The sequence below is a fragment of the Varroa jacobsoni genome, unplaced genomic scaffold (genome assembly GCF_002532875.2).
Source record: "Varroa jacobsoni isolate VJ856 unplaced genomic scaffold, vjacob_1.0 scaffold_712, whole genome shotgun sequence".
Lineage (NCBI taxonomy): Eukaryota > Metazoa > Arthropoda > Arachnida > Mesostigmata > Varroidae > Varroa > Varroa jacobsoni.
In genome coordinates this window covers 120,782-146,877 of record NW_019213614.1, presented here as the reverse complement: position 1 = coordinate 146,877, position 26,096 = coordinate 120,782, and the positions used below count along the sequence as shown (strand labels likewise).

At 40.2% G+C, this 26,096-nt stretch overlaps 2 protein-coding genes across 5 annotated transcripts; both read left to right on the top strand.

Annotated features, from left to right (window-relative positions):
- The first annotated feature begins 52 nt into the window (after nt 1-52).
- On the top strand, nt 53-9,927 carry LOC111262902 (RNA polymerase-associated protein RTF1 homolog). The gene is made up of 9 exons (XM_022837528.2): nt 53-737; nt 2,703-2,937; nt 3,205-3,517; nt 3,743-4,076; nt 4,294-4,490; nt 4,671-4,802; nt 5,161-5,426; nt 5,622-5,763; nt 6,171-9,927. Exons 1-9 carry the CDS (start codon nt 575-577, stop codon nt 6,609-6,611), a joined length of 2,223 nt encoding a protein of 740 aa, XP_022693263.1. The 5' UTR covers nt 53-574; the 3' UTR covers nt 6,612-9,927.
- A 3,030-nt stretch (nt 9,928-12,957) lies between these two features.
- LOC111262900 (7SK snRNA methylphosphate capping enzyme) lies at nt 12,958-25,681 on the top strand. 4 transcript variants are annotated; one of them, XM_022837519.2, is made up of 4 exons: nt 12,958-13,917; nt 17,894-18,093; nt 18,670-18,863; nt 19,859-25,681. In XM_022837519.2, exon 4 carries the CDS (start codon nt 20,099-20,101, stop codon nt 22,406-22,408), a length of 2,310 nt encoding a protein of 769 aa, XP_022693254.1. In that variant the 5' UTR covers nt 12,958-13,917; nt 17,894-18,093; nt 18,670-18,863; nt 19,859-20,098; the 3' UTR covers nt 22,409-25,681. The 4 variants fall into 4 exon arrangements, with proteins under 4 accessions (XP_022693254.1, XP_022693256.1, XP_022693257.1 ...); XM_022837520.2 differs by lacking the exons at nt 12,958-13,917; nt 17,894-18,093 and adding an exon at nt 18,130-18,357; XM_022837521.2 differs by lacking the exons at nt 17,894-18,093; nt 18,670-18,863.
- Nucleotides 25,682-26,096: the final 415 nt, after the last annotated feature.

Genomic DNA, 26,096 nt, shown 5'->3' with positions numbered 1-26,096 from the left:
GCTTCCACCCTCGATTGTTCACGGTGTCGTCTGCTATTGTGTGCTCAAGCCGCTATTGTTGTTCGTGTTTATGTCGCTGGTTCTTCTCTCCGGCACAACATGGTCGCGCCATTAGCCAGTAGCCCTCTCATAACACTCATACAAAGGAACGTAGCGGTCCAGGCAGCAATACGATTCGCTGTTCGTGAAGTGCAAAGACTCCGCGACTGTTTTTGCTCCTTGGCCATCAGTTCTTGTTCAGCTCTGTTCTGCGGCCTTTCAGTGGCATTTTGCGTTTGTGGAAAGTTTAATCCTGCAGTGGTTGCCCACGGTTGATAACTGCCGCTCGTACCTACTTACCATTTGAGACAATCGGATAGAGAGAAGTAGAGGAATTACTCTGTTGTTGCGAGCTGCCTGAGCGTATTCAGTCGGCTGTAATCACATCGGACTTGGCCAGAGCTCGACGGTGACCGTGTGATCTATTTGGTGTTATTGTGTATCTGTGTGTTCGCCGGTTGCAAGGGGTTAGCTGAGTGTTACTTAACAACGGCAAAAACAAGGGTGTGCTCAGCCGTCGGCGGCATTGAGCAGCATGAGTAGCAAGCGAAAGTCGCGTGTGGCGTTAGCTTCAGATTCAGAGGGGTCAGATGTGAGCGGCGACAACAACTCCACATCGACAAAGAAGAAAATCCGTGTAGCGGACCAAGATGACGAGGACGCTACATCCGATTCAGGGGATGAGTGGGGCTCTAAAGGTAAGCAGGCCTAAGTGTGGATTTGTGTATGTGTGTATCGTGGGTATGGGAAAAGCACTGTATATAAAATATTGTCACGGTTAGATAACAATCAACTGCTGTGCTCGAGCTGCATTGTGGTGTTACAAAGGCTGTACGGTAGAGAGGGAAAATGGGAAATAGGTGGTGTTCGGTGGTAACAAATTTTGCGGCCTGTAGAAGAAACGGGAAATTGCAATACAACCAAGAGGTTTTTCTCAGGTTTTCATAATCCTGTCTTATTAATTGGCTCTCAATGGCAGTGGCAGTGGAACTCGTTACCGGTCGGAGCTTTACCATCGCATTTTACTCGTATTTATCTATTCTTGTATATATATTTACTCTTATTTAAATCAATACATCATAGCATGTGGCCTGTTTAATTCTCATGGTAAGCACTGCCGAGCCACCACTTTTTGTTACATTCAATATTCAAGTATACAGAATAACCGGCCACTCTGCACCTTTCAAACATGATCAACCTGTCAGTAACGGGTTATTCGTTCAATATTGTTGTCCACACAATCGTAAGTGGACGATGCAAATAGATTTCATGAGGGAATTGCAGGGTGCAATGGCGATGCACTGTCCTTATATACTAGCCAGTACGGCTACTGGTGATCGCTGCTAAATGTCACTCAGTGTTTACTGCTAACATGACAGAAGAGACAACAGCAAACGGGCAAAGTAGCCAATATCGTACAATTCGGACGTTTTAGAACAGCAAGCCCAATAATATTAGCTGCTTTTCGCGTTCAAGCATCTGTGAGGGCCGGCGATATTCGGAAATTTCCGGCAACTCAATACAAGAAAATATATTCTAAGATCCGGCCGCCTTATTAATTATCGAAGTTAATTACAAACTTCGATAATTAATAAGGCGGCCGGATCTTAGAATATATATTCTAAACTGTTATGGACAAAAATGCGTGTTTATTTTAAAATAAATCCATTCAATACTATCGTTTCGTATTGAGTGGAGGATTACTACGCCAGATGACAAATAAAGTGGGTTCAGAAACAACGGAGTGCTGATGCCCACATGAATTTTGCTGCTTCAATGCTAGTAACAGCTAGGTGAACGGTAAAGGACGTGAAACTTGACGGTTTCAGCTCATTTGATCATCTAATATTAAAAGCCTCCGAGCGTTGTTAGTCGGTTCAAACGATATAATATACAATGCATACTCTCACAATATACACTCTCATGAATGGATAATATACTCTCATGACTCGACATGACTTTAGCAAGTACATACTGCGAAGCATTGTTTACGGTGGTCGTTTCAAGAACTGATTTTACCAAGTAGGACTTTTATCATAATCTGCATATGCGTGTACATATAGATATGCAGGCTTCCAGATATCAGGCTTGCAGATGTTGTGCGACACTCTATAGCACAACTTTTTTTTGAATACGTTAAATTTAATTTATGTCGTTACCTGCGTAAACTGTAAAGTGATTAGTTTTGCACGCCTTAACGATCTTACAAAACAGGGTTGTTGTTCGAATTTTACCTTGTAAAGCCACGCGAAATCAAATTACAGCAATATTTATTGTTACTAAGTTCTAGCGTATGCGAGGTCCGTGTTTTTTAAAAATGAAACAAAAGGAATGAAATATGGGATAAATGCGGTTGACGGTAACTTATGTTCAATCAAGGACTAATCACATTTTTAAAAATTTCGATTTTAAGCTTTAGAAAACATAATTTTTGGTACTCAGTGAACGAACTAAAATAATTGTCACCTTTTTGTTTGGGCGCGAAAGACCGGAAAAAATTCCAGAGTAAACTGTTATAATTAATGTATGTACTCTACATATGAGTTGCCTTCGTTGTACCATATTTCGTTTGCGTTTTCCCTGTGAACTGAGTATTTGTAAGAATTTTACTATATAATACATTAAGGTAACTGCCTTTTGTAATCTTTCCGTATTGTCTTTAGGTGGGAACAAAAAGAAAGTTTTAACGAAGAAGGCAATGTCCCCACGGTCGGGCGGTAATGCAGGAACTTCGCGATCGGGTTCTGGAGGTTCTGAAGGCGTTGAGGAAGGCGAATTGCCAGCCGGCTCATCAGAAAATAACGACAGCGATGAATCGGGCGGCGAGTCCGACGAAAGTGAAGAATTTAACGATGGATATGATGAAGATCTCTTAGGAGACGACGCTGATCGAGCCCGGTAGGTTGGGCGATATTGTTAGCCAAGAAGATGTCCTGTTTCTGAATTAGTGCCCATTAAGAGAGAGACATGAGAACGCTCTGTTAAGTACGAACGGCTCGACAGGGAAATGTGAACGACAGAAATGAAAACACGAAAAATTTTAAAGCAGTGAGGTATCGTAGTTACAAATATATATAGATAATGTAGTGCATTGTACAATTATATATACATGAAAATACATACAAATATTGTGTATTGTTCGCGTTGCATTACTCTGTTTAATAGATTGGCTCAGATGACAGAAAAAGAGCGTGAGCAAGAAATCTTCAACCGAATTGAGAAGCGTGAACGCCTTAAGGCTCGATTTGAAATTGAAAAGAAACTGCGACAGGCCAAGAAGAAACGCGAATCAAAAGCCAGAGAGGAGCAACAATTAGACAAGGATCTCAGCCTGAGGGATAAATCATTTACCGATGTGTCCATGCGGTCAAAAGAGCGCAAGAAGAACCTCGAAGGTCGCCAGGATAAGAAAAGCCAAGCTATTCAGAATTTACGAGCAGAACGTGAGAAGAAAAAAAAGGCTGAGGAGGAACGCAAAGTACGTGGTAACTTCGTCCACCTTGCATACTTTATGTTTAATAATAATAGTTGCGAGTATGTGCTCGAATCTGTAAGGATTGATATCCGTCATAATAATGCTTGGCATTCTGACCAAAAATTGTCTTATTAATTTCCTTTGTCCTCTAATTTAACGAAGTTCTTTCTCGGGTTGACTGGGCATATCTAACAAGCAGTACCTTATTTTATTCACTGTTACTCGTAGGAAAAAGAGGACACAGAAAAAGAGACATCAACCTCCAAACGTGATAAAGAGAAAGACAAGGATAAAGGCGACAAGGTCGAACGGGAAACTGGGAAAAAGCTGAAAGCGTCAGATATTTATTCCGATGATGACAGTGATGGAAGTGACTCATCCGCTTCGAGATCATCGTCAGTTAGTTCAAAGGTGAGTCGTCGATCACGGAGCAAAAGCCGCAGCCGGAGTCGATCACGAAGCCGAGACTCGCGAAGCAGAAGTCGTGGGTCTCGAAGCAGGAGTAGATCGTCGTCGCGAAGTCGTTCAAGGAGTCGATCCCGAAGCGTCAGCCGATCGTCAGGTAAGCTGAATCCCGCGACTGTTTTTCGTTGCAGCCCGGCGACACTTTAGCTAAACCAAATAATCGATCTGGTTAAGGCTGCATCTCCTTCTAGAAGAACTATTTCGTAGTCAAACAATCGCAACTAATTAACTGTAGTAAACTTTGATCCCAGCAGCAATCGAAACTGATATTTTGGCTTCTGTCTTTCTTTATTCTTTCCTTTCTTTCGTTTCAGAGTCATCATCAGCCGACAGCACGACATCACGACGGAGCGAAGAAAAGGTTGTTTTTGCCAAGGAGCACATCTCACAGATACGACTGTCGCGGTTTCGCCTTGAGAAATGGTTATTTGCTCCATTTTTCGCAAAGACCGTTATCGGTTGCTTCGTACGAATAGGCATCGGTCAGAAGGGAGGAGAATCTGTGTACAGGGTATGTGAGTTATGCATTAATGGGTTAACTGTGTCAGATCGGTATATCAATTACTGTGTCAACTACTTATGTTCATTTCCGATATTCGATGGTAATACATCGGTTGATAATAATCAGGCGGCTAGCGGTTGCTAACATATTATATGTTTCGTCGTAATTTGGTGGTCGACCTGATTGCAGGTGGCCGAAATCTTGGACGTGGTGGAAACACCGAAGATCTACCAGTTGGGCAAGAACCGAACTAACAAAGGACTTCGGATAAAGCACGGAAAGGATGAGCGCGTGTTTCGAATAGAATACGTCTCGAATCAGGTTGGTGAATAGGCATGCACTTCAAGTAACGCGAAGATAGAAGCAGACGTCATGGAAGCATAAGGATCTAGAAAATAAGTTTTTGGGGGGAATGGTTCATGCAGGCAAATAATAAATTTTACAGTAATTTATGTACGCCTGTGAAAGAATAAAAAAAAAATACTGAGGATAGTTGGGTCGAAATGTCTGCAGATAGCTTTTAATAATATAATAAATAATAAGATAATTATTAGATTAGATAAACATATAATTAGGTAGATATGTAACTGGTATTATACTTAATTGAATTTATTGTGACTACCTCGAAAAAGCTCACGTTTGTTTTCTTTTTCGTTAATGGTAATATTGTTGCTCATAGGACTTCACGGACGCTGAGTTTGCTAAATGGATGGAAGTCATGAGCACGGATTCGTTGACGCTACCAACAATTTCTTCCGTCGAACGGAAGAAACGCGATGTAGACGCCGCAAACAATCATTCATATTCGGTTTCGGATATCAATCAGATCGTTTTAGAGAAGAAGAAATTTAAGCGAAATCCACACAACTACGCAATGGCTAAGACGGAGCTCATGAAAAAGAAAGAGATGGCTGAACAGCTCGGCGATCATGAAGAGGCACGGAGGTAAGCAGCATAATTTCCGCAGAAGTAACACATGTCCAGAAACGGAATTTAATTTAACAAAAACTTTGAAATTTCGCATTTTTTCTATTGTGTATTGTGTACACCTTCATTGTGGGAGCTTGTATGACCGACCTCCTTTGATGATGCGTAAGTAGGCAAATGTAAATACAATTGCTAATATTATTACTATTTCAGATTGACTGAAGAGTTAGAACGGCTTGAAGACCGTGCCAAAGAATTGGATAAGCAGAGAACGAGTACGATCTCGGCTATTCAGTACATTAACGAGCGGAATAGGCAGAAGAACATTGTTGACATTGAACGAGCTATCCTTGAGGTGAGTGCTGAGGTAATGACTCGGGAAGGATATTGGGGCAGGGCTTATGTTTGAAAATTGCAATTTTGAGAAGGTGTCACTCCTGGTTTGAAACGATGATTAGCACAATTCGCCATCCTAAGCATTCCACTAGCAGTTTTGAAAGACCTGAAAGAGAATAATTTGTTAGTTGTATTGCTAATGAAGGATAGTTTACAGTGTAGCAGTGACCTCAAGTAAAGTTACTTAAAAAAAACTTGTAAGCAATTCGTTTACGTTTAACGTGTGCCGTTTCTGTGCCTGTTTCTATGATATTATTCTGATGTCATAAACATCTCAGTAACTTTGATTCCTACACAATCATTTCTAGTGTGCCGAATGTTCATAAAATCCACGTCTATTATATTTCTGTTCGATAAACGTTACAGGACGCAAAAAAGAATAAATTAAAGGCTGATGACCCATTTACAAGGCGCAAATGTGCCCCGTCTCTCGTAACGAAGAAGCATGGTGGTTCAGACAAACTTACCTCGGAGCAGCTTAAGGCATTAGAAGAAGCAAAGAAACGCGACGCCGAAGTGCGAAAGGCAGCTGAAGAGGCTAAACGCAAAGAGGATGAGGAAAACGCTCGAAAAGAGAAAGAGAAGTCGCGCTCAACGCTGGGCGCTGCAAACGGGGGAGATCTGTTTGCCGCGCACGACTTCGATATTGCAATCGACCTCGACGCATCCATTCCGGCACCGCACGTTGCCCATCACCCCGTTCGAGCATCGCTAGGCAGTTCGGCTGCAAATGTGTTGCTCCGAGATTCGGCGCCTAGACGATCACTTAATATCGAAGAGTATAAAAAAAAGCGCGGATTCATCTGAGCGCTGTCACGATCTATAAGCTGTATGATCACCAACCTGACCCCCATATTTTCTATTTGGCGAAAACACTCGGAGAATTTCAGAAAAATTTGATCGCCACATATTTCATACAGATACACATAGGATTACTTGCCACATATTTCATACAGGCACACATGAGATTACTTGTAGCTTCATGCTGTTGACACATGTCGGCTATAAGATCGTTCCCGGTCAGAACCTAAGTCGGGAATGCTCTAAAACTGACTGCACAGATCCCGTTTATTTTCTAGAGAACAGTGATTATAAACTCAAAATGATCGTGAGGCTGAGTATTGGTGGCAATGTAAACACATTTCTTTAAACGAATTTCTGTGGCGACGTGGTTTAAAAAACAAACTGGGAGATCGTCCTCAGTGCACGATCTAGTAGATTGTTTTTCAATCTTAAGCAATCTTTTCCTTCTGTAGGGAAAGTAAACTGCAGCATATGGTGGCTGTTCCCGTGAAATATACCTTTCGTTTAGAAACGAAACGTACAAAAAAAAAGCACGCAACAGACATAGTGATTGCTACTGACAAAGACTACAGATGTAGTTATATCTGGCCTAACAGGGCCAAGCGTATCCTAAAGGACGCGCCCTTAAGACTGAATCTTAAGGCAATGTATATTATTGATGACGTTTATGCAAAATGAAACGATTGCCTCGAATTTCCTTTCTTGCATTTCATGCGGCTCCGTCGCAACATGTCTCGTAATTTGTTCGAAATCTGCATTAGATTGCATTGTATTTTGCCATTAACTCAAAGATCACATAAGACACAAGATCACATAAGACGCAAATAAGCATCAGAGAAACAGCCTACTCGTGCCCGCCAGGGGCCACAATCTGACTTCAGAAACAGCAGACTTCCGTGCTCCCGTGGCGCATTGAATGACAAGACTGGGAATCCATTAACGTCAACCGAATTGTAAAATTCGCGAGCGTTAGCAACACATTACATAAACGTTTAAAGAAAGTTTCGATAAAGATGTTTTCTTTAGTACTTGAGGGATCGCAGGCACATCACTGAAAAATGAAGATGACTTCAATGAGGGCTGAGAAAACATGTCAATCGACAACTAAGTAAATCTGATAAAAGGGGTACTTCACGTAGTTAGACAATAGTGAACGAATGTGTACATGGAGTAAGTACATCGTATACACCCGTGTAGTAGTTATCAGTTAGTTCGCGGTAGTTTCTGGAGACCACAAAAAAGTAAAATGTACCAATAATGATAACGATATATATGCATTAGGAATAAGCCGTAGGAAAATTAAGGAAGAGGGAAGAATACAAAGTTATTATGAATTTAGTGGTGATAAGTATACAACTTTAATACCTAACATATAACGAATACATCATTGCTGTTAACGCTTACATAATGTACGAGACGATCGAACGTGGGGAAAATGTCAAACTGGAAATTAGATAACGTAAAGTACACTGTCGACGATGGAGTAAATAAATTAGCAAACGTGAAAATACAATACGATGTACATACACGCGCTATGCGCAAACACAATAACTTTTCAGGAGGACACGAGACAAAATTAGCTGGTCACTAACAGAGCCTATTGCGATATCTTTATCAAGTCGAGTTAATAGACGTGTATAAAACAAATATGTTGCTAGTTTTGCGTGAACAGAGGTCTCCGTACTATGTGACTGATGCTTTAAAATTACGGTTGATAGTTTTTATGAAAGAAACGCAATTTGTGTTACGAGTGTCTTGCTCAGTACCAAATGGCACACTTTGCGCAGAGCCAATGGCACTTTTGTTGACCCCCTACAACTTAAAACCTACAGCCACTAAATTGAGATAAATTTATTAAATTCATTGATTGTAGTGTCTGTAAAGCTTCACTGAAAGTGAAGCCCAATCTATTTATATCCACATGTACAAACTATGTTACTACAGAGTTATTTTGTTCTCAATCTTAAATTGACGTGCATCGAATGATTGACGCGGGTGCATATCAGCTGGAGTTTGTCATGTCATAATTTGCCATGGTTCGATTCGACGTTATTTTACGTAGTTTCTGGGACTGGCATTGCTAGCCTGACACGCCGAAGATCATCGAGGTCACAAGGCTGGTTTTGTAAAACTAACTAATAGTCATAGTTATTGGCTCTGTTTGTCCGACAGCAATTAGAATTTGACACCGGTATTCCGAAAGCTAGAGGCTTCGGACGAGGCTGTATGACCAGTACGGTATTTTATAGTGAACCATGAAAAAGAGGCGGCGCCTAAGGGAAGTTGCAGCAGGGTCAAAGCGACACGTGAGGACATAAAACTGGCGATATAATGATGTATACCGCACTAGAAGCGAAAGGTACAGATCGAAGGATGCACTGCTTCGAGCAACCGGACAAACGGTTTTTGAATAAGCAGTAGCTAGCTAACGACGTAATTACATATAGGCGAAATGCGCACAGCGGACTCCCATGTCCGATTGTGGCTACCAACCACCCAGTTAGAACATAGACTATAGGAGGATTAGTTAATTATGAGGTTACGAGAGTATAGGTGTCCTTAGAGGGTAATAAACTGCCGAGTGCACGAGAAAACACTCCTGAGGTCCAAACGGGCCCGTTTCAATCTCAGGACTTGATTCCAGTGTATAGGGCGGACTGAGCGCGGAAATTCACGCTGTAATTTCGTTGTAAAAATGCGTCTACCGTTACTGGTTGAACTATGTTTCTTGTCTTGTAATTAGCAATGCACAAACAAGACCTCAAATGTTCTATGTATAACTATGTGAGCACCTAGCATGTCTGAACAATGCCTGCTGAGTTAGAGAATAGCTTTGCAAACAAACTGGCAAACCTTTTGGAAGTGGCATCTGAGCGATACAGAGCATCGCCAATTGCTCTATAATGTTAAACACGTTTCATAATTTATGATTAGAGGCCCTTTCATAGCCAGAACGGAGTAGAAAGGCCCTCAAACGATTTAGTGGAACTGACTACTTTGCGCTGTTTGTTAACGGCAGCAAGCAGTTGTAGACCGGTAGTGTAAAGCAAATGTGTGGTTTTTCAAAAACGATTGCAGAAAAATGTACGAAAATATTGTTATATTACCCCATAGCCTCTTACGCAATTTTCGCTCTTGAGAAGAACTATATTGTGTATGAACTATGATTAATTTATTCGTACTCCTATTCACATGGTACGATTAGAATTATTATCGAGCCTTATCTCCGCTAGGAATCACGGGAATCACATCCCAAACTGGATGGCCGTATGCAGGTTAATAAATCGACTTTATATACAAACTGTAAAAAAGCTTTCAATTGCGACTATTTACTGTAACTTTAAATCTCGAATCGCGACGTGAACCTGTCCAAAGATGTGTTCGCTAATCTACAGTAAGAACTTCCCTAAACTACTTGTTGAATCTTATTCGATAGATATTGTTCCGATACGTATATAACAATAGCTTTGCGAGCATATTCCTCTGCAATGTTTCGAATGTATCTTTTTAAATATGACCTTTATAACTTTAGCTTATTAAATGATTTGTCTGAAATTATCCAGCAAAGTCGAGCATCAATCTCAAGTAGAAGAATACACGTAACACTTAAAAAGGAGCCATAGATCTGTGAACTAATCAATGCAGGCAGTGCAGGAGCGACCGCGACGACGGTGAACGATTATCTCAGCATATTAAAACTACCGGCGGCAACAAGCAGTCAGTATTTCTTTCAAGAATGATGAAGATTGTCTTTGCCCGTATGTTTAAAAGAACGTATCGCTAGTAATATAAACGTCAATTTGAATAAATTAATGCTGAGGTGGATATTGAAATGAATTTACCCGCGACTGGGGTTTATGAAACGACTACAGGATAAAAAAAACCTGAACTGGAAAAACGAGAATCACTTCTTTATTTTTTTCAGTTTGCCTAAAGCAAGATTCGAACAAATTGTGTTCCAGTATTATCTATCTAGTGCCAACACTATCTAAATTGCAACAAACACCGTTTTACCCTAAATTCACTCCGGTCTTGCTGCTACTTAGCCTTTGGTTTGATCGATTCACAAAGTTACGAACTTAACTACCTTCGTCTGGATGTCTTTAGGTCTGTGCCGTTGAGTATCTATTCGTTTTATGGCGTCCAATTGATGACACACTCGTTATCGGAAGATGCTAATCTGAAAAAATACTTCTGCCTGCTTTGCAAGTCCTGGCCGTTTCGTATATTATTACTTTAAGGCCAATTAGTTAAAGCTTTTTTGGACTTGACATTAGCAACCGTTTCCAAAGAGTATATCGTTTACAAAATCACCAGTATATCAGTTGAGTTAAAACTTTAGCGGTTTTCACTTGAATAGGATTGCACTTTCTCACTTGTTGTGATTCCTCTTGGCATCATAATATTGCAAATATTTTTATGGTTTATAAGTAAATTACTTTGTAAAACCCACGTAGAGCCTGCGAAAGTCAACTAATATTAATTATTAAAACTACTTCGGTTTAGTTGAAGTTATCCGTGGCTTCGTTTACGAAAATTTGCCGTAGAGTTGGATTTAGTATCACGGTCAATCTTAGCGTAAAGGTCAATAGCGCTCGGAGAGGAACATCTCTCCGGTTAATTTTTGTAGTAGAGCGTATGCGTACATTCACATGCTCCGTAGTTAGCGATTTTTAAGGTTCATCCGATTCGTCGCTTTACTTTATACTGTAGTAAACTTTTTAGGTTTGCCTTCCGTTATTCGGATTCCGGAAGAACTCCGCTTTATATATATATATATATATATATATATATATATATATATATATATAGAGAGAGAGAGAGAGAGAGAGAGACCGTTAAAAATGAGCTATCCCGGATTTCTCTATTATGCCCTTTTCTTTAAAGAGTTTTTCCTCACAATAATGCAGTTTCAACTCTGTTTACGAAGTTAGATAGCCGAAGGTGTTCGTTCAGTAATGTTTTCCTTTATTAAGCTTGTAAAATTTGCTAAATGAAGAGTTTATCTAAGACCCACTGTTTACTGCGTCTACTTTAGGCAGGCATGTATATATATAGATTCCTCTCTATGACTAAACTACTATATAAGCCATATAGCAACCCTCTTTTTTCAAACGGATTAAAACACGTCTTAACTAGACAATGTCGCTTAATGCGGCGACTTGAAGCGGAAGCTAATAAAAAGCGCCCGATCATCACTCTGTTTTTGTAGAAGTGGTACTTGAGACCATAAAGACATTAAAATATGCCAACATTGCGATATACTTCAAGTGAATAATTCGGAAGCCAAATTTTATTGAACCCAAATAAGATAGGCTACTTTTATCACCAGTATCGTAGCTCTCTATGTGACAACACGTATTAGATAATCATGAGCATGAAATAATTGAACTTTGTTAGCAGTTTATATTAAGCCCTTTTAACTGATCCAGATCTACTATATCAGATACCTTTTAAACCAAATACTCAACCTAGGTATGTATCGGGTTATTATGGATAATGTTCGTCTGCCCTGTTTTGAGTACGGCTCGGTAATATCGCACAATAACTGCTTAGCAAATCAACGAGTTATTGACAACGCGGCAGACGCTTAAATTATTGTAGTTTAAACTCCGGATAGCTTCAACTGCAATTATAGTTTCTGATTCGCATATAAGCTATAATATCGGTACAAATAATCACTGAAATTGAACAGTTTGATCACTTAGTGATCAATTGAAAGATGTGTCAGCGGAGATTTTCGGTATCTACCCCTGATTAAGCTGCCGAATTAGAGGAAGTTTCCGATTAAATCAGGTGCTTCTAGTTTTGGCAGTAAATTTCGTTTGAACTCCGTCAAATCAGCTACCATTGTCAATGTTTGTCTATTTGTCTAAGTCGTTGTTAAACTGGCAGCATGATCTACTTGAGCTTAACGTTAGTCAAACAAGTCTTCTGCTAGAGAACGAGATTAATCTCTTGAAAGAAAACCTGTGAGTTCTCCATGTATGACTGCGACACTCCAGAACTGCTAAACCAAGTTGTACGTTTCCTTCAAAAGCCATAAAGGCTTATTATTGAAATGAAGCAACGGCATTTCGCTACTCAAACCATCTTATTACTACTTATTGGTCATCAGAAAACCATCAAGTGAGCAGTAGTAAATCAAATGTTTCGGGTTTTACGTCTAATGCCACTATTAGGGATTACATCAGAGAGCCGAATTCCAGCACTAAACGAACTGTATCCACGCCCAGGCTCAGCCCCAGACCACCATGTGCCCCTTAAACTCATGGGGCAAACATGCTACCCATTACGCCATCACGGGGACAAGCAGGCCTTGCAGTAAGTAAGCAATACCAAAAACAAACTAGTTAGAAGAGTCTTCAAAAGCTTGACCGCGCAAGACCGTTCGTTTCAAACCTGACTGGAAGGGTTGACTGCTATGATAGTCATTATTTCCTGTTTGGTGCGGTACTCAAGGGAAACGCAATCTTTGAAGATTCTAAATGCCTCAAGTGTACATGAGATGCGTGAAACTGTTCAGTGAAGTCGTTCGCTGCGGGAAATTGGTAAGAAGGACTGTAATAGAATGAGGTTCTACCTTATAGCATAATAAGGTGACATCACTTGAGTGTGTTCTTTTTCTGAGATCTAGTGCACAAAGAAGTGTTTATAGGGCATACAACAATAAATCTGCTGATCGGGGGGATTAACCTGCTCTGCTCCACCAAGCGTGGGAACTCCAGCTACAACGATGCAATGTCAAGCCCTAAGGTGAATACCATAAACAATGAAAAGAAGCTGGCGGTTACCTATCTATTATTTCATAGGAATCGACGATAATTTTAGATTAGATTTTTAGACTGTCTTGTTGCCGCCAGTACTAACCTTAACGCTCTTTAATAAAAGAAAAAATTATCCCATTTACTTTGTCAACAATGAGACGATAGCACGCTATACGTGGGCGAGCGTCCATTGCAGCACTCGTGTGGTTTAACATAATGTAAGAGATACACACCACTTCATACCCCCGAGACCAGTGCTAACTCACAGATGTGCGCACTTTTTCACATTTGTCTTAATTTTCTGCTTTGGTACGTTTTACCATAGTTTGTGTGTTAGAGCAAAACGTAGCAATTGACGTGTACCGACGTAATAATGGCACTAGCGTCGAACAATGCTTCAAACGAAGCACAAAAACAAATAAATCACTAACAAGTACAGCAATTTTTCAGAGACCAGTGCATCTTTAAATGTGAAACCAAGTTTTGCCGACGACAAGCTCTAAACTGCGACATATGGGTGCCCAAACGGTTTATATTTGCAGGTCGGCCAGTGAAACTCTTGATTTTCTTTTTATAATATAATTACATAGTTTTCTCTTAACGCTATTATTGCAATTTGTGTCGGCGATTCAATATGTGGTAGTTGAGTATATCGTAATGTACCGAGGAGCAATCCGCCACAGAGCGATTTTGTAGGCCATAGCAAGTGTGATAGCAGCCACTTATTGCAAGGAATTAGGCCGCGTCACTTGCTTTACACACAAGATATGTCGACTTCTATCGGTGTGTTTTCTATTTATACGTAATACGTCACGTAAAGGCTGCGTTCAGTAATAATTGTCCACCGAATATTATACCGTTCTCTATGCTAGAAGTACTCGGTATCTGTTTCTAATAAATGAATAAGCATCAAGGCTGCGTCGCTAGTTCATTCAAATAGAACGCAATACGGTGCAGGTTTTCTAGAAGTTCACCCTCAGCGACCTTATGCAGAACATTTTATGCAATTATATTCTTGATCTTCTCCATTGGCAAAATTGCCGCTAGCAGACCGCGTTACGTAACCTTCTTACTTTGTATATAAAACTGGAGTTTGTAAAACCTGGTCCACTAAGAAGGCACGCGAAATGTTTGATTCAGTGTACGAAGAAACCCGGTTACGCTACTGTATTCGCTAATAATAATCGATATGTACCACATGAGTTCTATTTGGTTAACAACGAGCTTTTGTATACTTCGCTTGCTTTGTGACCATGCCGATGGTCCCTTTCTGATGATCAGTCTTAACTGCCTACCGCCTACGGAGGCAGTAGGCACCACATATCATTCTCACTCGCCGGTCGCCCTCGCATAAGATATATATATATTACAAGCACTTGTTTCTTGTTATAGCGATATCTTATCTCGCCAAACGCTGACAGTTTGACGCTAGTGAGTTGTACTACTTATATACTCGAGTCAGTGCTGGATGCGTACAAGCGTGGCAATGTTCGCGAACTGGCGTTTCGCTGGAGTCGCCCGAGATAGATAATAAGATCTGTGTACTTCACATGAATCGATAAGGATCACAGAGGCTTTACTCATTACTGAATATAACAACTAAGCAACGCGAAAACATATGTAACATAAAGCATATTAGAAAAGAAATGCAGATTATGGGACGTATGAAATAAATGCATATAGCTAACCTGATTATATGAAGAAAGAAACATTGAGGGAAGGTGAAGTTTTAATATTCTTTAGTTTTACATGAGAGAATTCCTGTTTTACTATTCTACATACAAGTGATCAAGTTCGTAACGATTTTGCGAAATCTACAAGACCGGCTCAGATATGCTTTCTTCATTTAAAGAAAGATCAGCTTGAAGAATTTTTTTTTTCATTATATGCATAAAAGAAATTAATCATTTTACAAACTGACGAATACGTATAACTTGCGTAATATTTTTTCCTGCACTATCTTAACGAACAACTTTTGGAACTTTTCTAGGTTTTTGGAAAAACTTTTATGAACGCTGAAATAAGGCAGTTTTTCTAACGAAATTAAACTACTTGCGTTTCATTTGAATTTATTCAGATTAGTCTTTTTTGAAATGAACGTATTTTTCCGGAATTTATTAGGTTTTATGGAAGTGATGGTTTTAGAATATATTGAACGCGTGTTGAAAATTAGTAGTAGAAAAGTTCTTTTCGTTTACATCAGTCGCTTAATATTTTAATTCGGTCAAACATGTTTGGGAAGGTATTTATAAAATACAGAAACAATTCAAGTAGGCTGAAATGATTGGAAAGAAAACATGCTGTCCTTTATTATATGTCTATATACTGGAACAAATGTTTCCTTGATTCGAACTGCTTCTTATTACTTGTTCATTTTCATGGTGTGTCAGAAAAACACGGTAAATGGCGACATACGTCAGCGCTCCAATTAAGCAAGCTTTACAGAAGCAATGCGCATTATTATATTTAACGTTTTTACTCTTTTGTTGTTCACACTCCAAAGGAACAGCAGTAGCCGTATAGCGTCACGTGAGAGGCCAATTATCGAAATTCATAACAACAGCGTCTACTTTCAATGATTTATCTTTATTTGTTTATGTTTTAGACTGCCAGGACATAAGCAAGCGGCCGTACTCGTTGAAGTTAATAATTTTTAGGGCCTTGTGGCCCATCCTCAATTCAGTTATTGGCTAAACTAAGAGTAACACAGCTAGAGGATCAGACATTGGCTCTCCGCGAAGAGAGTACGTTCCGGAAATAAATGAAGTTCCACATATGAAAAATGTTTTTTCTTAATTTTTGAAAAGTTCTTATTTGCTGCTTTTATGCAGTAGCCTTGAAATCTATCCAAGATTGTACGAATAATATGGAAGTAAATTTTGACTTTGCCTATGTGCATTTTCCATGGTTACCATATATATATATATATATATATATATATATATAGCCTTAACAAATTCGAATTGATGTTTGTGTACTTCTCATTACACGGACATAACGATATTTTATTAATCGAGATCTAAAAATCTCATACAGATTTTTGTGAGCTGAAAGAAATCTCCTCGCTGGATCAGACACGTAATATTTCTGTCACTATTGTCATCTAGCTATTTTTTTATTCTAAGATTCCTAGATATTAGTCAACGGTCATTGTCACCAAAATACTAGTTACTGACAGAATTTTGACATTACTTATGATGATACTCGACTGTTTTGCGACCAGCTTTTTGAGCATCACTGTCATGAAACCCAACACAAGTTTTCATCACTAATTTGAACCATCGCGCGGGACCAATACTAAAATGAAGTTGTTCTATAAAAGCGAACGACGATGGGAGCAACGTCATCATTGTATAATGCGCGGAGCATTAGATAAAAAAAGCTCTTTACTGATTGCACATACACAAAGAACCGACCAGTTTATTAGACTTATTTTTCTACATATTTGATTTACACCTACACATGATATTCTGATTTTTTCTTCTTAACAATATAGAAGTTGCAACATTAAGAAATGCAAAATTCTTCAAAATAAAATCCTCAAAAAAGAGTTTTTGCAGGCGTCATGTTCAGATCGAATGAGTTCGTTCTCACTAGACGTGTCGTCTGCAAACTACCTTTTTTGTTTACGTTCTTTCCTTCAGTTTCTCACGTTCTTCTCTGTGTGTGCGTGTGAATGTACTTTAGCCACAGGCTAGGTGGTTCTTTGCTCTAACTAACCACGCATGTACAGACAAGCACGACACCACTGAGACACCAGCAGGCAGCCAAAAAGAGAGAGCGGATCGACGATCGCGCCCCGCTCGACCAGCGGCCGCTCTGAGAATTACGCCCAGTGGTTCTTTAGCTGCAAAGTAGAGTCAGTTGAGGCGCAGACTACAGCCAGGAGCTTTGTGCTACGGGACATATCAGTCAAAGCAATACAACTACGCGCAGTGTGCGTTATAGGTAGCGAACAGCCATATAAATTTGTGTATGGGCGTTCAGTACTAAGTGCGAATCTGCAATCGACCTTGCCGCTTCTGGTATCCTCTATGGACCCCATAATTCTAGTGGCAAATCCTAGTTAAATCATGGAACCAGTAGTTTTTGAACCGTTGTGGTCGTGACGTGTTTGTGGCATAGGTCGACGAGCAAAACGGTCAGATCAATAGCACTAAATCCTCGTACAGCAACGCTGGCAGAGCGTTCCCATAGAACAACACTGCCATTGGACACCACTGCAAGAGCTATCGCAGGGTCGTCTCAAGATGGCGACCATTTCGACAGGCTGCAACTGCTGCTAGTAATTTGTGACGGGCAATTGTGTGTGTAGTTGTTTGTGGAGAGCGGGTGTGCAGTCGATTTGTCTGTCCTGTCCTCGTCGTGGTGCTGCGCCTGTTGGTTAGAAGCCGTTAGGAGAGCAGTTTCTACTGCACGACGGCCATCATTGGCCTTACAGGATTGCGAACTGGGGCTGTGCGTGTGTGTGTGAGTGCGCGCGTGTATTGGCGAGTTTTCTATCGTTCCCTGTTTCAGCCCAGCAATTTCGTGGGTGTAGTTATCTGCTAGATACAGGACAAGAAGCAGCAGTGAGGCGCGCCAATGTTTAAAGTGCTCGTTTAGGGATTTCGTTTGCTGATCAGCCGCCGCGAACTCGGCAGTCAGAAGAATCCGTCGAGTAAACGAGGTTGACGCACGAGGCTGGGCCATACAAAACCTTTGAAGCGATTCTGAGGGTAGGTGGTTCATCCTCTGAAGAGACAGTAGATTTTCTAAAAGAGTGTAAAGGCTCAGAAAGAAAAGTCTTAAAGGGAGGTGTTGAGAGTAATGATTAGTTTCTACCGTGACTCGAAGGATGTCACGTAATTACACGGTGCTTCGTAATCGGATATAGTATGTGGTCGAGTAATATGCGGATGAAGTGGAATAGGCATTGAAACAACTACGTTGCGTAGTGGACGCTTTAGCTGGTACTGATCTTATAACTGTTGAAACAAAGCGTACGTACGTGTTTTGGCTAAGTGTACAAAATTTACCTATCTTGGAAATATATTTCTTTTGTTTTTGGTAGTCAATTTCTGTTTATGAACTTAACGAGGAGAAATGCAGTTTAAATATGAAAAGAAGTTCTAAGTCACATCATATGGACAGATAATTGCACAGAAGAAGTGTGAGTGGTAACTACACTTCCCCAAACAGGACGTGCTCAGGCACGACATATATATATATATATATATATATATATATATACACATAACACTGCTGAGCAGCTGCGAATGTTTTTTGAGTCATCTATCAACTTCTTATTACAGAATGCACGACTATTGTTTCTGCTCTATGACGTTACCGGCGTGAAACCTGCGAACAAAGTACAGTTCGCGCATGAATTACTAAGATCGCATTAATCACGGACCGCAGCACAACTGGCTTTGAACATTATAAATAGAGATATGAAGTGGCACCACTAAAAGTTGTAGTTCGCCTGCATTCATACCATCATATGACAGTAAGTGAACAATGTTTGCAAGTCGGAACATAATGTGATGCTGAGTAGCTGGAATGTGCGTCATCCTAATGCTTCGGCGTTTAAGCGTAACATTGGTTGCAATAATAAAATAGGTAATCTCGGTTGCATAGATTCGATTAGCAAATCGGATTTGATATCTTGTTAATGTGACTTACGCTCGTAGTGTAAGTGCCGTGAAGATGTGAGTGAAATTGATGCCGATGTTATCTCGCAAACGTCGGCAGCCTTTTTGTTCATCATTTTCTCCCCTAAAGATAACAAAACGGGTCAAGTGTAATTGGCACTATCGTAGTTATCTCGGGTCTGTGTTAAGGTAAAAAGAAATAAATTATTTTCTTTTCCCGTTTTTATATCTACAAGAAAATATAATGCTGAAAACGGCATATTTAGAGTGTCAGTTTTAAACTAAAAAGTACAAATAAATTTCAGTTGGACATAGATATAAATGGATTCTCAAAAAAGTGACTTTTATTTTTGCGTAGAGTTAAACATGGCATATAAATTATATATATATATATATATATATATATATATATTTATATATATATATATAGTACCATTATATTTGTTAAACCATATTTGAAGTTAACACTAGTTCTACTTAAGATAATGGCATATACGTTGGAGTAATAAGATAATTTAACTAGAGTAAGTAGTAACAGGGTGACAGGTTAATTGTCAAGCTTATTGTTAGTGAATGTTACTACCATATAATCAGATGTTGCTATTCATCCTTGGCTTGATGAACATCGAAAAACACATTTGTTTTTTTTTTGCATAGTTCAGTCTAGATTCAGAGAACGGTGGCCCCCTAAACCGGAAGTTTTAATCACAGTTGTTTTAATTACTACGTACATAAACATACTATAGCGTACATGCATCCAGCTTAGTGTATTCCGTAAGAAAATCATCATTGAATGTGATAATCATCGTTAATTACTTACTGTTTCATATTTTTCCATTTTGCTTTGCAGATGACCAGTATTACAACAAGCTCACATCTATTGAACTGCGTTGAAATAAGGTTATATCAGCGAATCGCTGCATCAAATTACTAAAAAAAGCCGAGATTGCAAAACGGACCTTGCTTGGCTTCGGAGTTTGGCTACAAAGACTAACAACGTCTCAATCCACAAAGCTGAAAGACTTCCACGACTGAAAGAACAACTCTAGCGCATAGCAAGCTGTATACACTGTAGAGAAAACACACCAAAATGGAAACTGTAGTACAAACACCGCCATCGTACACAAGAAGCGGTACCGGCCACCGGAATCCGAGTCAGCCTGGCCCCAGCGGGTTTTCGTCTCACCAGCGACGAGGTCAGGTGGCGTCAGCAACTTCTGCTGGATACGGCCGTGGCCGGAATGTATCATCCGAAGGTGGAGGCTGGGCTCCACGTAAACGTCGCGGGTCATTCGGAATGAATTCTGGAGCCGGAGGAAACGGTCCTGGGGTCGGCTGGGGCGGGAGTAATGGAGGTGGTGACAGTAACAACAATACGAGCCATAACAACAATTCCAACAATACCAACAATAATACAAATAACAGTAATAATAATAATAGTAATAATAGTTCAAATAACAGATTTAAGAGGCGAAAACGTCAGCATCCTGATATTGTATTGCCGACAAAGTTCATGCTCGGGGGTAGTATTACTGATCCTCTGAACCTGCGTAGTCTTGAAAACGAAGAGGTAAACCGGCTTGCGAATCAGACCCCTGTAGCGTCACCTGCGCCGGCTGCAGGTGGCGGCAGTGAGCGCGTGGAAGTGATTATTCCGCGCGACATTAAGGACCCGCTCAATCTGAACGCACCTGAACCGCCTGCAATGGAGGCTAGCTCCGAACAACGCTCCCAACAGCTAAATACTAGTACGAGTGCAAACGATGGCAAGCGAAACAGAGATAACAGTACCAACAGCAAATCTTCAAATAGTCAGTTGCAGACGAAAAAGAATCGCCGACGACGTAACCGAAACCATCATCAACATGGAAGATTTACGGGAAGTGGATTAAGTTGGCGAGCAGGTGCTGGGCCTTCTGGTTCGAATAACTGGTCCCCAACAGGCCCTGCTGGTGGTTATGATATTGCGGATAAATACCAAAGCGCTCATAGCGGACGAGGTCGAGGAGTTCGGAGCAACAAAAACAATATTAATAGCAACGACAATGTTGGACAAAACAAATCATTAGCCAAAACAACAACTGCAGAAGATAAAACGGACAACACAAACAACAGTGGTGGTTGTAGCAGTAGCAATAACGGAAAAAATACCACAGCGGCGTCGACAGGGGCCAACGTTCAGAATAATGCCAATGTTAGTGACAGTAGCAATAATAATAATAATAACAATTCTAATAGCACCACCAAGAACAATGTAAGCGGCGATGGCAAAAAATCTTCTGCTAACCAACGGTTTCGCTACGGCAATTACAATCGATACTACGGTTATCGAAACGGGACGGAAGCAGATTCGAGACTGTCGCTGCTAAAGCGGAAGTGGTTCGAAAACAAGGTCTGCCTCGACATTGGATGCAATGTTGGTCACGTAACATTGAGCGTGGCACGGGACTACGGTCCCCGTGAGATCATTGGCATGGATATTGATCAGACATTGATTCGCATTGCAAGAAAGAACGTTCGCCATTACGTGCATGAAGAAAACGTGCAGGGCAGTTGGTTTCCTGAATCCTGCGCTATCACTTTTGGGCCTATTGCAATAGCACCTGTGCGCGTTGGTGCTAGCGGCGGTGGGACGTCATACAGAAGTACAAATATGCCAGAAGTTGATGGAGGAAGTGCGAACCATAGGCGAGGCGGAGGACCTGGAGCTTCCAACCGAGATGGAGCTGCTTCGACAAACAGCAGTTACACAGGCCTACCCGTACCATTCCCGTACAACATATTTTTCACCCGAGGTAATTACGTTCTCGACACCGATGAGCTACTCGAGACACAGCGGGAAGAGTTTGATACGATCATGTGCCTTTCAACGAGCAAATGGATACAGCTAAACTTTGGCGATGAGGGGCTAAAGCGCACGTTTAAACGAGTGTTTCGCCAGCTTCGTCCCGGCGGACGTTTTCTGTTCGAACCGCAACCGCTATCGTCCTACCACAAGTTCTGCGCACCCGAACATCGTGAGAACTTCCGGCAGATGCAATTGAAACCGGACGAATTTCCTGATTACTTGACACGCGAGGTTGGTTTCGCGTCATGCAGAATTCTCGGCGTTGGCAACCATGGGGCAAAGAACTTCCAGCGGCCGCTCTACCTACTACGCAAAGCCAAAACCGAGAAGACGCCGATGCAGGGAAATAGTGACAATGGTCAAAGTAGAAATACGCCAAATAGTAGCCCAGCTGGACAAGGCAATAAAACTAGCGAAAGAACAGATCCATTTAAAGACGAACGTAATAAAGATCCATCAATATCGCGAAGTTTCGAAGCTCCCCCCAGCCAGCCTTCTCTGCCAAGGCCTTCACCAGCGCATGAGTGTGATACAACCACGGCATCGATTTAATCATTGTTCATCTTCAATTACTTTACAGAAGCGCGCAGCACTAAGTAAATGAGCCCACCGTAACGAGGAACTAGCTGTATCTGAGGTCACCAAGAGAGAAGTGAATTTCACCCTCAAAGTCACAAACGAAATGTGTCACTTGGCGGCATCCGCACATGCACATAAGACTTTATCGGTTAGAACTATTAACGACTTTCTTTTTCGGGTGAATATTTGAAGATCGTTGCGCGTGAGAATCTCCAAACAACTAATTTACCCTCCGTAGCAATTGAACACTGATGAAATCGTAAAATTGGACATAATTGTTTTGAGCATGGCTAAGAGCAGTTTGTTGTCGCCTGGGAACGTTCATCGGACGTTTGTTCGCCACTGCTCCTGAGATAAAGATGGTAGTCTGCACTCGGAGTCTACTGAACAGCATCGTTAGAACGTGCCTCTCTTGACGATCGTTTATTGCCTGGGTGAGGTTGACTCCTGTTAAATTTTTCCCATCTCTGACATATCTACAGATATTTAGGCCACTGTTGGATGGCAGGCGTATTCTTCAGTGGAACCATGATGCCTGGAGGAGATATAAATCAAGCAAAACAGAAGTTTGACGTCTGCGAAATAACTGATGTGACTGCAAAAAGCGTGTATTACTAATCCATCGCTATAATCATTGTTAAGTAATATTGCTTGTAGGGATAGGGGGTAGAGGAACGTAATGCAGATACTTTGATTTTCCTGTACAAAGATCTCTAGGTAGGTGGCGAATAGAAGTGCGAAGAAAATTGGATTGCCAATTCGCCACGTCGCAAATGGCCTAACCTCTAGTCGAAATCTTTGGAATTCCATTTCATGCACATATATACAAGATTAAGACGACGAATATGTAGTACCAATGCGTATGTTTGAGTTTCGGTACTGCGCATTGAAAAGTTGTTGTGCTATATGAGTCGAACGGTATGGCGCGTTCAACACCAACAGATTAAAGAATTTTTGGTCATCTAAGAAGCTCGTAGTATTTTTCGTAGTAGTTGAAAGATACTGTCGGAGCAGGAATTTGCAAGCTTTCAGTAGGATAGATTCACTGTTATGCATCGAAATCAATTTTCACCTGCAAATTCTTATTTTACGTATTTATTGAATACGGCTTCAGCAATTTTTCCGTGTTGAACATGTTTAATGTGACCCGGTAGAACTGTTTACCGAATATTTCAGTGGCTAAAACGTTGCGTTGAACTATTATTAATTGTTGGTTTATGCAAATGGCATGTGCGTGCTTGCTTATCGAAACAAGGATACGAAAGATTAGGTATAATCTAACAGGTAACTGTTATGAAATTCTTTAATAATAAACGACAATAACAATATGAGCAATAACGACGACTAATCAGAGCCTAACTCTATAGGCACGAAGGGACCATTGCGTTATTTAGTTCGCACTGGTGATCGATTCATTTTAGGGTTTTGTATTCCAGTATATATTTAACATCACATTCTATTCAAATATTAGCGTTTATAGCCGTCGCCAAGAAAGTACTTGATTGGACGTAGATAAGTTCTACTTTAAAGGCGGCTACTGTTCCGTTCTTCAAGGTATGAGGTTTTCGGAGTGCTTAGCCTTAACAAAACATACATAAATCAATGAAATTGCTATGAATTACACGGCATAATAAATCATTATCATATTGCTAGTGGGTATTACCAATAAAAAATTTATGTAAGATAATTGTATAGTGGTGGTTCAAAGTGAAGGCGAAAGAGAATAACATGGCTTTCCTTTAATATACATAGCTCTGGGAAAATAGTAATAAGACACATATTACTAATGTTACTATATTATTATTATTAGCTTTGTACGCTCTCAGATGTCTGTTTGAATGGCAATCTGGTAACAAATGGAACCATTAATGATTAAATCAATGATAAACGTTTGGCCAAGCCTTCAAGGCCTGACTATGTCAGCAGTTAATTTGAACCATCTGTATCCATTTGAACCAACTGCATAAGTTAAAATGGATTTGTATGGTGCCAGCGATGGCGCGGGTTCACGGCCCCCAAAATACTTTGCAGGGTGGCAGAATGCGTGAGGGTAAAAGTATAGTATAAAAGTGTGCTAATGCCTCTAGCTTTCAGCAAAAGTACGATTGGAATAAATCTAATTCATCTAGCCATTTTAACGTTAACGAACGCGTTAGCGACTTCCTGCATCTTATGTTCTTTCGGAGTGTAAATCTACACACTTGTCGAAATATTTGTATGAATTTGTATGCAAGGTGTATGTGTAATAATAATAATACATTTCGTGCATGTGGGAATCTAGACAGAGCGTACAGAAATAAATATAAAGAAACGTACCTATTTAGCTTTGAAATAATCTGATTATAATATATATATATATATATATATATTCAGGTTGCTATCTTTTAGAATCTTGAGTAGCAGATAAATGCATGGCTGATTTGGCAAGGATCTAGGCCAAACTTATTTCAATTTGTCGCAAATACGTCAGGTATATACATACGGTGTCCCGCCGTTCGGTCCGAAATTGTGTTTTCAAGTGCAAACCACAGCAAGCGTGCACACCCGTCATTTTGGCGGCAATTTAACGATTCGAAAACCCTAATACGTTTCCAGCAGAGATAGATTTAAGGTGCATTAGTAGTAACGTTACACGACAAAAGCTGGTCAAGTGGCCAAACATTTGATGGTGATCATATGGTGGCAGTTGAAAAGTGACAGTTTTGTATGCAAATCATGTTCTTTCTAAGGCAATTCAATATGATTATAACTTTAATCACAAACTTACGAAGCCATTTCGCCGACACGGTATTTCCCATACAAGCTAGAAGCGCTTAGCATGAGAGCAAAGCGAAACTCAGCTCAACCGGCTCGTGGCCTGGGCAGTGGGACATCATAAATATATATATATATATATATATATATATATATATAGTTAAAAGAAGATCTGCGATTGTTACATATGAGAGGAAAAACGCTGGAATAGAGGGAAGAACGTGTAAAAGAAAAAGATGGCGATCGTGCGAAAACGATGATAATGATACTGACCTTATAATAATTTGTTTATACTACGAGTGGAGGTTATTTTAGACATAAAAATTAGTCAATTGAAGATGACAAATACCGTACGGGTGAACAAACGAAACTGAAAAATCGATGCCCCGGTCGACGTCGGTGAATGCATACGAGAGTGTAAACAGCAAATAAACTTTTAAAAAAGTTTAAAAATAGTATTGCTTGAAAATACACAACAGATGAAACTAATAATTACGCTGTCTTTTTCTTTACTCATTATGCGAAGGTTTCGGTGTTTGCTTTTACTTCTAAATCACTCCTAGTTACCTAAAGCACACCATAGTCGTATAGAAGATATAGTAATTATTCTAATAATTCTACCAATCTTTCGATTTATAGGAATACTAGAAACTTGTAACTAAATAAATGTACAGTAGTAAATTTGCATTAAAAGGTAGATGTCTTAAGCCGCGCTGGCTCCCAGGTTACCTTTCTGCTTATCACTTTGCACTTTAGATACGATTATTGGTTCAAGTTTTGTGAACGAACAATTAGAAGAAGACAGTATTAACGTTATAAACCTTGTTTGTTTTTTAACTGTCATGTTGTCCTTTATATGTAAGGTGAAAGATACGGGACGAATAGTCCTCTCTTCTATTACGAAGAA

Coding starts and splice junctions, on each gene's coding strand:
- LOC111262902 (XM_022837528.2), top strand. CDS start 575: ATGAGTAGCAAGCGAAAGTCGCGTGTGGCGTTAGCTTCAGATTCAGAG. Junction 738..2,702: donor GGATGAGTGGGGCTCTAAAG/GTAAGCAGGCCT, acceptor TATTGTCTTTAG/GTGGGAACAAAAAGAAAGTT. Junction 4,803..5,160: donor TAGAATACGTCTCGAATCAG/GTTGGTGAATAG, acceptor TGTTGCTCATAG/GACTTCACGGACGCTGAGTT.
- LOC111262900 (XM_022837521.2), top strand. CDS start 20,099: ATGGAAACTGTAGTACAAACACCGCCATCGTACACAAGAAGCGGTACC.